General features: G+C 39.7%; 1 protein-coding gene across 3 annotated transcripts in view; it reads left to right on the top strand.

The window, feature by feature from the left end:
- The window catches only part of CARPA (Carbonic anhydrase-related protein A), a 133,620-nt gene extending 121,631 nt beyond the window's left edge, over positions 1-11,989 (top strand). The window contains exons 7-10 of one of the 3 annotated variants that reach the window (XM_029303530.2): positions 9,015-9,169; positions 9,347-9,472; positions 10,264-10,312; positions 10,417-11,989. In XM_029303530.2, the coding sequence (XP_029159363.1) occupies positions 9,015-9,169; positions 9,347-9,472; positions 10,264-10,312; positions 10,417-10,463 (377 nt within the window). In that variant the 3' untranslated portion in view covers positions 10,464-11,989. Of the gene's footprint in view, positions 1-9,014; positions 9,170-9,346; positions 9,473-10,263; positions 10,313-10,398 lie in introns of all 3 variants that reach the window. The other 2 variants (XM_029303529.2, XM_029303531.2) reach the window with 2 other exon arrangements.
- Positions 11,990-12,302: the final 313 nt, after the last annotated feature.

Here is a 12,302-nt window from a genome sequence, read left to right as displayed (position 1 = left end):
GAGGAGAATATTCGCAGCTAGGCTTCCCCATATATATATATATATATACATCCCCCGGCCATTTACTCCGCGCACACCCGTTACACGAGCCGCCCGGCGCGGCGCGGCGAATGCCTACGTATCTACTACGAAATGTAGATAATAGATGAAATATTTGCGCGGTATGCGTGGTATTAAACCGACACCCCTGAAATTGTATTTTATAGCTACCCCTGCCACCGACGGGCCCACTCTCGCAACCCCTTCGGAGTCTTGATCCTCCTCGCCACCCCCATATTCCCTCGACTATCCATTCTCTCTCTCTCTCTCTCGTTCGCTCTCTATCTTTCTCTCCCGCGCAGCTGCACAATCGTATACACAACGTCGCAATACGGCGGTAGCAAAACCACCCTCTTCTACCCTCTCCGTCCCTCCAGACATGGCGTTTTGCCACATAACGAAACGCCAGAAACCAGTTTGCAGATCTGGCCGTTGGGAGGCGCGAGGTATCTTTCACCCGAAACGTTTCTATCTTTCAGGGGTTTCATCCCTTTCCCGACGTAACCTTGCTGCACCCTGAGCGCGCTCACTCTTTCTCTCTCTCTCTCTTTTGGTCCCCCTCTTTTTTTCGCTTTTTTCCATCCCTGCCCCCTACGCGCGATCTCCCCAGTCGATAGAAATATTTTTCGCGGCTACGAGAATTGGAGGCGGTGAATTTATCACACTGACAGACCATCCTCTCACTCTCTCTTTCTCTCTTTTTGTGCCGAGGGCCAAGAGCAATGCACCTTTTTGGGGTTTTTTTTTTTTTTTCAAGCAGGAAGGTACGAGGAAAACTAAGAACTAAGATACGAATTCTGATCTATTTGATAATAATCGGTAATATAAAAAAATTATTTAAACATTATTTGCACAATTTTTTTCAATTTATATTCTCGTGAAAAAAATAATATGTTACAATTGTCCAGCGCATAAACGTCTCCGAAATTGTGATTGACGCTCGTAATTGTAATTATAATGTTTAATCAGCGAGGCACGCATCAAATATATGACGTACTCGATATAGTCGAATGCATTATAAAATAACACGAAAATCATGTGGAATGACCGATACGATGGATTTGATATAACGATGCCATATAGCGTGGTTTTATATATACATTTTATATATACATACTATTATTTATCCAATATGGTGTATATTTTACATCGAGGTTGTGCTACATATGACATGCTATGATGCTTACCTGACTTTCGAATCGATTCGAGATCGGAATATGTTATGCTGATAAGAAATGTGCAACAGCTATTCGAGATAACGGATTCTACGTTTAGAAATAAGAACAAATTTATTCTCTTTTATTTAATCATTTATCATCGTGATATTTTTATCTGCATTGTTTTATTTAATTGTAAATGACATTTTCAAAACTGTCAGATATTCAAATATTTTATTATCTCGAAAAGTCAGACTGTGAAAGAATAATTAACATTACAAACAAATTAAATTATAAATTTATTTAAGGATCTTAAAAGGATCTTAAAAAAATTTAAACAACAATATTAAAAAAATAAAGATTGTTTATGATGCTCAGTTTGATAGAAAAATTGAAAATGCATTTTTTGGGTAAGATATAGTTTCTAATTAATTTATCGAATTATTTTGACATTTCTCTGGGATTATATTAAATCATTACCGCTTTGAGTTATATTATAGCAATCGAGAGGAGAAAAGAAAATAATTATATATCAATCCTTGTCTGGGTACAAGCTCGGCCGGGATGATATAAGGCAGAGTAAACTGACTCGAGAGCTTGGTCAGCCCTGAAAGCCGAGAATTATTTCACTCGACAAACAAGAATCTCGTTTCGAGAAATCGAGCGGCGACCTTAATATATAGCGAATCGGTGCAATCGAAGAATCCTTGCGCGTCAAACAGCAAACACATACGCGTATATACAGGGTGTTCCAGACCTACCGTATCACACGTTAATGAGAGATTTCTGAGGCGATTTGGGGACGATTTTTCCTCAGCGAAAATGTCGAGAAAAGTCATCTTAACAACCTAGAATAGGTTAAATAGTATCATCTAGACCGTATTGCTACTATGCTATACGATCGAGTCAATTAAATATAATAATCTAATTTAAGAATATTTATATATTTTTGTATAAAATTCATAGTTCTTCAAAATTAAGCGTCTTGTCTGACCATATACGTCTTTTTCTACTTAAAATTTCAATATTTCTAAAATTTAACAGTTTCTTGCGCGTGTATAATTAAAATACAAGATATCATTTTTAGTAAAAATTATATTACTTATTCTTAATTACAAAATTTTATAAAATATACAGGGTGTCCCAACCTTACCGTACCATCCGTTTATGGAAGACACCTAAGGTTATTTGGAGATGATTTTTTCTCAGCGAAAGTGCCGAGGAAAGTCATCATTTTTTGAATGTTCCGATTTTTGAAATCATGTATCTTTATTAACTAAAAAATATAGTTTTTTGTTAATAATTTATTTCCACAAGGCTTAATTTACAAAAAAGCTTTTATTTTCAATCTTAGTTTATAACTCGAAAATTATTGGTGCCTGGACATTTTCGCTGAGGAAAAATCGTCTCCAAATCGCCTCAGGAATCTCCCATTAACGTGCGATACGGCAAGTTTGGGACACCCTGTATGCACACACAAAGTATAGGCGTCGACGTTCGTTACGTGCGTCGAGGATGTTCTTATATCGCGATTATCGGCGCTGTCATCATCATTATCCCGCCGTTGTGTACCGGCGCCATTAGGTACGGTCAATTTTCCTAAGAGCGCCTCACGTTATTCCCGATGATACTCAACTTCCACGCAACGAGCCGGCCGGGCCGCGCGGTTGTGCGTGCGACCCTCGACGGAAATATCAGCGAGACGGCGCGTTCGATAATAGATAATGGTGCGTCGGCACGGATTTGCGTCGACCATGAATTATTAAACGGGAACGAGCTCTGTGCATCCCTTTTCTCGTATCGAAGATCGCTGTTCTTTCACGTGGGTGGAAGATGCGGTTGTATGCGCTGTATATTCGCTATTATTATATATGTATATGGGAACGTCCGCTAAATTTACGTGGTGCAGCTGAAGAGGGCAATATTCGACAGGGTGTCTAGCGGTCAGGGAAAACCGAGCAGGGAATTTTATAAATCTGGGAAAAGTCGGGAAATTTATCTGGATTTTTTCACAATATTCTACATTTGTCAGCACGCTAATTTTCCGTGTTGTTAAAAATCGATGCATCTGCAGCGTGTTCGTTAATTTATATTTTTATTTATTCGTCGTGTTATTTTGTTTCAATGTGTTTGATAGAGTCAAAACTCAAAAATTTGATATAATATAAATAAAAAAAGTGATTATTTAAATAGTTTACAGTAACATGTTTGTTTCGATTATCGCATACATAATGCAGATGTATAATTGATTGAAATTTCTGTTTTAACTTCCGAACCTTTTCATTGTTAACAAAAATATCTCAACGATTCGATGATTTAACATTTAATTGATTTATCATATAGATATATGCAAATTTTATATAAAAAAATAATACTAAAGTCAAGGAATTTTTTTCATTGAGTCTGCAGGATATCCTGTTCCAGATTTCTTTTTTGAACAAAAAAAGAAATGTAAAATTGTCTCATTTATTTTCGAGAACGTGCGGCGTCTATTTAATCATATTTGGCTTCGTATATTTAGGTCTTACTTGTTGATAAAATGAAGTTTCTCCTCTCTCACTCTCTCTACATACAACTCTTACATACTGCTCTTTTCTTAGAACGGAAATTTAATTTACGGCTCGATTATCGAGGATATCAAAAGTCGATACTTGAGGAAGGGGGAAAAAAAGAAAACCGCGGCAAACGACAAAATCTCCGGTGAGAGTTTTTGAAGAAAAATCCATTTTCAACTTTTCTCGAAAACGAGAACTCACGCGAAACTCACGCGATAATTCCACTATCCTCCTCCTCCTCCTTGTAGCAGTTTCTCGCGATATACAGGGTGTCCGGTAACTAACGGACCAATGATTAAGGGCGGATTCTCTGGCCAATTTGAAGACGATTTTTCCTTAGCAAAAATGTTGAGAAGTCAATAATTTTCGAGTTATAAGCGATTGAAAAAAATGGGTTTTTTGAAAACTAAACGTTTTGGAGTTAAAAGTCTAACATAATTACATTCTTCAGTTAATTTCAGGTAGAGTTTACTATAATAAAATTTTAATTCAAGGCTTAGTTATAAAGATACATAATGACAAATATTGGAAAGTTGTACAAAATGATGACCTTTTTCGATAATTTCGCCGAGGAAAAATCGTTCCCAAATTGACCAAAGAATCCATTTGTGATCGTTGGTCCGTTAGTTACCGGACACCCTGTACAATACAACCGCGTTTGCCTCGTTTAATCTCACTTGTGTGCGCGAGGAAAATGTATCAATAGCAAGCACACCTAGACCGGGCGGTCTTTCTCAGGCTCGGCCTTCTCTTTCCAGAAGGGGAGGAAGGAGTTAATGCATTTCATTAATCACCAGAAGAGGACCTTATTCCACCCTCCATCCCTACGTCTCTCGTTTCCGCGGACGATACGAAGCCGTTGATATTTCCCTTCCCCTCGTTATTATTACTTGTCATCTCGCCGGATTTCTTTCTCTCCCAATTTCCTCAAGCACCATTTATCCCCCACCCTTGCTCTTCCACCCCCGGTTCGCCGACCTCGTTCGTCGGCAAGGGATGAAATCAGGACGAGGCGATAAATAAAAATAAAACACGCACACAGGGTTGTATAAGACGCGGTCGGTACTCGTCGATGTTGAAGGGCGCGAAAAGGGAGCATCAAATGGCGAATAGAAGGGGGTGGAAAAAGAGGGGGAAGATAGAAGAAGAAGATCGGCGACGTGAAACGCTTGGAGAAAAGCTTGACAGCTTCTACTTTTTGCCGTCGCGGCTCGGTGAATGGCGGCGGCGTCCTAAGAATATCCTCGGCGCGAAAGAGAGCCGAAAGCACGAATAGAGACGAGGGGATATCATCGGAAGCCACCGACACAGACGCATCCCCTGGTTCGAGGATCGTTTTGCCTCTGTGCGAGGCAAAACGACAGCTCCCTTGTGCCGGATCTGCCATTTGCGAGAGAGCGCGTTTTCGCCCCTATCTTTAATGCCACGGACTCAATACGAGAAATAGACGGCAACGTATGTATGGATATATATATATGTATGTATATGTAGTGACATTTTGATGAAGGGCTCACGACTTTGTCGAGCGCTTATACACTACCGGCGAACTTTCGCGTCGCGGAGGCGAAATCGTCGGCTGCGCGTTACGCTACTACTTCAAACGGACTCATTACGACTCGGTTAAACGCATTTAGAGTGTTTCCGTTGTGTCGAGAGGCAATTTGCCATACGTCTGCGTCTACTGCTAGATTTCGCCCTCTCTCAGATTTGACAGCTGGTGTAGCTTTTCTTTCATTTTCCCGTTTACGCGCGTTTAACTCTTCGCTGTCATTTTTATATCTTCCGAATATGCGGTATCAAATAAAAAAAAAATATATAAAAGAATGAGAGAAAAGCTTTTTAACAATTTCAAAAATGTTATTTTTGTGCGTATTATATATATTTTTACTCGCAAATATAATATATAAATATATGGAACAAAAGGAAACGAGAGATGATAAATTTGATGTAGCGCGCATAATGCGCGTAATCTATCCGATCTGAGTAAATTTAACCGTATTCTGGTAAAATGCGAATACACGGTAGATTGTGTCCGTTCGCGTGGAGGAACGGTCGAGCGCACTCGTGACGTCATCCGGATCCGAAGAAATAGATGCAGTATATACGACGGATGTTGCGGAGCCCGGTGTTTAGATGTTAGCTACGGTAGGACCGAGCTATCGTGGATTATATGTATCCCTTTATTTGTGGATAAACTGGCGCGAGCGGTGTGTACAGACGGTTCAAGCCGGATTCATCTCGTCCACCGGAACGAGATTCGCGTAATCTTATGTATGTACGTACCCAAGAGAGAGAGAGAGAGAGATGTACACGACGATGGTGTACTGCGGCGTCTTTTCCGCTTCCTCCCGGAAATTGTCCAAAGCATCGTCGATTGATAAACGGCTTATCATCTCTCGCGCGAGAGTGATGAATAATTTTGGCGGGTGAAAAAAAAATAAATATCGAGATGTACGTAAAAAGAAAAAAAAAAGAGAGAGAAACACACGAGAGATACTGGACTTGGAATCGAAGGTTTCGCGCATAGGTGAAACATACTTCCCGGGTGTGTCCGATAAATACGATCCCCGGTTGCGCGCGATTCGGGAGCGAGAAGATTTATTTTCACCGCGCATTCTGAAATGATGACCTTTTACGCTGGATTTCGCCTCGCGCGCGTTACGTAGGAAAGATACAAATCACTTCTGGACGTTCGCGGCGGTTACGAACGGCGCGCATCCTACCGTATATACACTCTCTCCCGAAACCCATCGCTCGCTCTCTTCAAAAGTAAATTCCGTCGACACGTATCTCGGATATATGGTTGATGGCGTTCGAAACATTCATTTCGCCCCGATGCTTCATTCGTCAAAATTCGACAGCCGCGCGTATATAAATATTTAATTAAAGTATAGCTATCGGGCTGTCTCAACGTTTTTCTATTTAGATTACTTTTATTTAATATTCCAAGAATATTGTATCGAAAAATCTTTTCTAATCAGCAAATTTGTTCAGGAAAAATTAGAAATCGGAATTTATTTAAATTTATATTTGGAATATTTTCGCGAGAAGGAATTTATTATGCATATATATTTCTGGATTTTTTTCGAGCTGTTACATATTTATTTTTAAATGTGAAAAAAATGTTTATACTATTTTGTGATTTTCTCCATATTCGTTACAAGTTGTCACGTTTTATACGATAATCATGTTTGTTTAAATATAATTATGTTTGCGAATGACAGCTCCATGAGTTGAAACGCGCGAGTCCTCCGCTGTCGATGGAAAGTTACGCGAGGGTAGTGCATAATGCATTAGGTATACACATTCTGCATGAGATGCAGATATTTGTGGAGTGACGGCTTACAAGCGCGTCGCATATTGCTTGTTCTTGTAATTCTACTATTTACTACAGGTTATATGATACATTTACACGACGCGTTCGAAATTATAACTCCCTGAATATGCAGAATCAACGGGTGCATTATTACTTGCGAGAGCATTACGGCTTAAGTGCAGCACCATTATCTCAGATGGCAATGACATTTGCCGATGACGCTTTTGCGAAGCGGTAGACATTACGAAAAAGAGTGGCGAACTCGTAAATACATTTGTTAGATTTTAATATGCGAGTTTGGAATCGCACGGTCTCTCTTATTATTCGTACGGAAAAGAGTTAAACTTTGCCAACGTGAATCGAATTATGAGACACCAAATTGGACGCGCACCAACATTCCTCCATACGTGTGTTCATATCTACACGAGGAATACTGCATATATTTAAATTGTACATAAATATACTCTGCACGATTTACGTATGTTTGTACGGCGCCAATCATCGCTCGAGATTTCTCCCGCTCCCGTTTTCCGCCCTTTCTGGGGATTCACCGTCGTTTTTCCGGCCTACCTGCAGAATGCCAAAAAGCTCAAAGGCGGATTTGAAAAAAATGCCCTTTTCCCGCATCGTCGTAGATTCTTCGGAGCGAAAGATCGGTATCGCGAGAGCGTGAATGCACGGAGTGATTTGCCTTTTACGCTTTAACGATTATTCCATAATCCCCGCATATATATATATATATACAGGGTGTCTTAGAATTACCGTATCACATGTTAATAGGAGATTTCTGAGGCGATTTGGAGACGATTTTTCCTCAACGAAAATGTCCAGGCACCAATATTTTTCGAGTTATAAATGATTGAAAATAAAAGCTGTTTTGTAAACTAAGCCTTGTAAAAATAAATTACTAACAAAACTGCATTTTTTAGTTAATTTTAGGTAAAGTTTGTTTTAATAGAATTTTAATTTAAGGCTTATTGTTAGTTACAAAGATACATGATTTCAAAAATTGGGAACATTAAAAAAATGGTGACTTTTCTCGACATTTTCGCTGAGGAAAAATCGTCTCCAAATCGCCTCAAGAATCTCCCATTAATGTGATACGGTAATTCTGGGACACCCTGTATATATATATATATATATATGTGTGCCTGTTATCGATAAAAGTAATACGAGACTCGCGCACGCGCACGCGTGGGTAATCGGTTGAATTTATAGGAACGTGTTGCTCTCTTTCCGAAACGATTCTTCTCGGTCGCTGAATTCTTTGCGAATCGACGCAGAAGTAGGAGTGTCAAAGGGCGACGAAGGGCGGATCAGTATGAAAACGGAATAATTCATCGCTTCGTGAGATTTCCTTCTGTATAATACCTTATTGATGTGCCTGGTGCAAAATCGGCTAAACAGAAATATCATGCCTCGGGGAGTAGTTTTATTCGCCTTTCGATATCTCTCGCGCGATTGTAGCATCTATAATTCGCGCGAACCAACATCATTTCATCGGTATTTTTGCATAATGTACAGAACTTGCGCGGGGACCAGCTGCATTAACACCGCCTCTTAATCTCCTGCTTCTTAATCTGGATCTCTTAATCCTTAGGAGTACATACATTTCTCCTTTACGATCTCTTATCAGAAATCTTAACGTCTAATTTAACTTTTAAGGGCATTTAATTCTTGAAAATCTCTTCAAGAGCCTTAAAAGTATCACTAACTGATCTCGCTTGATTTAAAGTAATTGCAACTGTATTCTCGGAATACTCCTTGGAAATCCTTAGTGAGAAATTCGATAATCAATATCTATACTACTCAAACTTGTCGAACGATATCATCGAGCGGGACAAAATCTCATTACGCCGCGAGAGATAACGAAATCTATATATAAAGCGCTGATATCTAAATAGCGCTCTCCCCGATTAACACTCTTGTCGATATTTTATCTTTCAGGTGACACCGCACCTGTCCGCTACCTGTCTCTGAGAAGCCTTCTTCCGGAAACCACCGGTTACATGACTTACGAAGGCAGTACGACGCATCCAGGCTGTTGGGAAACGGCGGTGTGGCTGATTCTCAACAAACCAATTTATATCACGGCACGAGAGGTAAACATCCGCCTTCTTTTTTTTTTCTCACCCCAAATTCCGACTGATTCGAGAGCTCGCGTGTCCCGCAATCGCAATCGAAAAGTTATACGCGAAGCGCGATAAGACGGCGATAGTTTTGTCGGATCGATCAACGAATCGCATTATTCTCACGGTGTGCATTATCTCTGTCATTAGCTGTACGCCCTAAGGAAATTAATGCAAGGCCCTGCCAGCACGCCGAAAGCGCCCCTCGGTAATAATTCCAGACCGTTGCAGGGTCTTTATTACAGAACTGTGCGAACAAATATCGATTTTGCCAAGGTAATATAACACTGTGATTATGTTATTCGATATTCTCGTGCAAAGAACGCGTAGTGTCAATCAGGGTAATTGGCATACTACCTATAGAGTAAATGCGATATCGCAATAATATGCTCACATTGCAAAGACGATAAGAAAAAAATATGAATATAATATATTCATATTTTTTCCTCTCTTTCTCTTAAAATTATTTTATTTATAAATAAACTAAATTATTTTTTAACAATTATCAAATTAACAGTATAAGAATTAGCATTGTAGAAAATAGTATATTATTTAATGTTGTAGAAAATAGTATACTATTTTGTATTACAAGTGCAGGCAAAGTGGGCGATCGCACGCAATGTATTGCCCACGGCTTTAGCCGTGGCAATGACTTTGAACGCGGCTCAGCCGTAGGCAATGGCTTTGAATGCGGCTTATTTACTCACCGCGTCGCCACTAGATGGTGGCGTGGGAAATCGGCCGCTTTCCGCACAGAAAACACGCACACAAAGTGCCACTTTGCCTGCACGTGTAATACAAAAAATATTTGTTTTCTCTCTTCTCTTTTAGAATTATTTTATGAAAAAAAAATTAAATTCTTTTCGAACGATTATAAATTTGAAATGAAAGCTATTAGTATTTTTCGAGTCATTTTGAAGAAATTGTTAGACATGTAATGTGAAAAGTACTAGAAAATATCAGTGTAAAATACCTCGATATCGACACTGTAGTACTAGAATCAGTCTCGTCAGCATTTTCTCTCGCGAGGCTGCAACTTAAATGTACTTTCCATGTTATTCCGGCAGCGAGGAAACGCCAAGTGTCCGTCGATGGCGCAGGACATGCATTATAGAGGTAACACACGATGTTAGCCAGGCTCCAGGAGCCCCTAAACTTCATGCTTCAACGCGAAGGGATCGTCTCGATGAGAATTTGAAAAGATGACTTTTTCCTTCCAGCCAACACGTGGCGGGACGACGGCTCCCTATCGCACAACGTAGTCTGAAGCCGTCCCGCGGTAGGACCACGAGAGGGGACTTTTTTCTAAAGGAGGTTCTGCAACGAGACGAGGATATCATATAGACGCGGATATACGCAAGGAGGGTGAGGAAAAGAGCTGATTTTTAAACAACCGGGAGAGCGAAAAAGGGTTTGCCGTGGCTGTGCGGAAAAACGGACGTAAATTTTTGAATGGTTGTATGTAAACACTAAGGGGCGCGCGAAATAAAAATACCATGGCGATTCCCTTATGTGTCTCTGAAGCGGACGCGAACAAGTGTATAATACAACCAACATTTTCGTGCAAAAAGGTTTCACGTACATAATTTGTAGATAAGTTTTTATCACGAGAAAAAAAAAACTATACATGTAAAGATTGAATTTTGTTTCACACATTCTCCGGAGTAGCAGAGAACAAAGACACACTGCGTGTTGTGCTACAGCGTTAATGTAATTCTCATAACACGAGTGATCAAAGGAGCTTTAAATGTCTCGGTGGGATGCGAGTTTTTGTTTAATGCTGTTTGTAAGTTTACGCATACACAAACTTGTAACAAACAAGTTATCAGGGATGGGCGTGTATAAGTTACATGAAATAATACACTTATTATAAACTAAACTGTGTAATTTTGTAAAATGGACAATATAGCGCATACTTTCAGCCGATGAATGAAGAATGATTCCTATAGCGTGAGAATAGACACTGTTTCTCCGAGATAAAGGAGACGCAATGTTTTTTAACCTGCCCATCGCTGATAATCACACGCGACTCGTTCTGTTTTCACGTGAAAAAAAAAAAAAAAGAAAAAAGAAAATCGTGCGAATAAAACGAAACTGCTTGAATATATAATTAATCCCGCTGATAAGCCTGTAAATCGGTCGAGTTATTTGACAGGTTTTTGTCAATTACTGCGTAGCCAATGGCGATACGATGTGAACGGTGTAAAGCGAAAATCGTTACGAAATACGGGAAAGGGAAATGGGATGGGGGAAATGAAGCGGAAGCGCGGGAAGAGACGAGACGATCGTGATGGATCTCGGTGGAGAAGATACAGAAGAAGAAATAGCCGGTATCACGGCGGAGAGGATGGAAAGAAGACCGGGTTAAGGGGATGAGATGGGGAGAGCAATTTCGTAATAGCTTCGGGATAGAGAGGAGTAGGTTAATAAAGAAGGAATGGTTCGGAAAAGGAAGAGATTAGGATAAAGTCATGTGGTAGATCAACCGCGCGGAAGAGAACGCTGGGGCTCTCTCTCTCCGTTAGCTTAGCCGATGGACGAATAATCCGGCGCGCTTTTGTATATATAAAAAAAAACACAGATACGGAAAAACGTACACGAACAGACATTACCTAAGATAGACGTTAAGCAGTGAAAAAAAAAAGACGAAATTCTTTTAGGGAGAAGAAAAAAAAGCGTGTGTATAGAGAATAAAAAGTTGTATTATAAATCGAAAAAAAAAAGTGAACGTTTAACAATTGTGGTTAATAAGTAACGGTAACAATAAAGGCGACGTTGTATTGTACAGCAACAGCGACCGCTTTTCTTTCAATTTTTGTTTTATTGTGGATGGAATCATTTATATCGATTAATTATCATATTTTCTTTTTTATCTCCTACACAGATCCATCGCATCCCCTTCCCTACGATACTGTTTTATCCTGATGAGAGATAATCCTGTCGATATAATTTGCACGACGTCGTATGTCAACGCTACAACTGTCAACTGCTTCGAGGTAAATTAATAAATTTTGATAATACTCGCTAATTTTCGCAGCTGAATCGCTTAGAGAGAAGTTCGGTTCGGCACGCCTCTCAAAGTTGAGGCATTACAAATTTCTTTGTC

This window comes from Nylanderia fulva, unplaced genomic scaffold, assembly GCF_048542155.1.
Source record: "Nylanderia fulva isolate GAGA-0341 unplaced genomic scaffold, ASM4854215v1 Scaffold27, whole genome shotgun sequence".
NCBI classification, from domain to species: Eukaryota; Metazoa; Arthropoda; class Insecta; order Hymenoptera; family Formicidae; genus Nylanderia; species Nylanderia fulva.
This window is presented reverse-complemented; position numbering and strand designations above follow the sequence as displayed.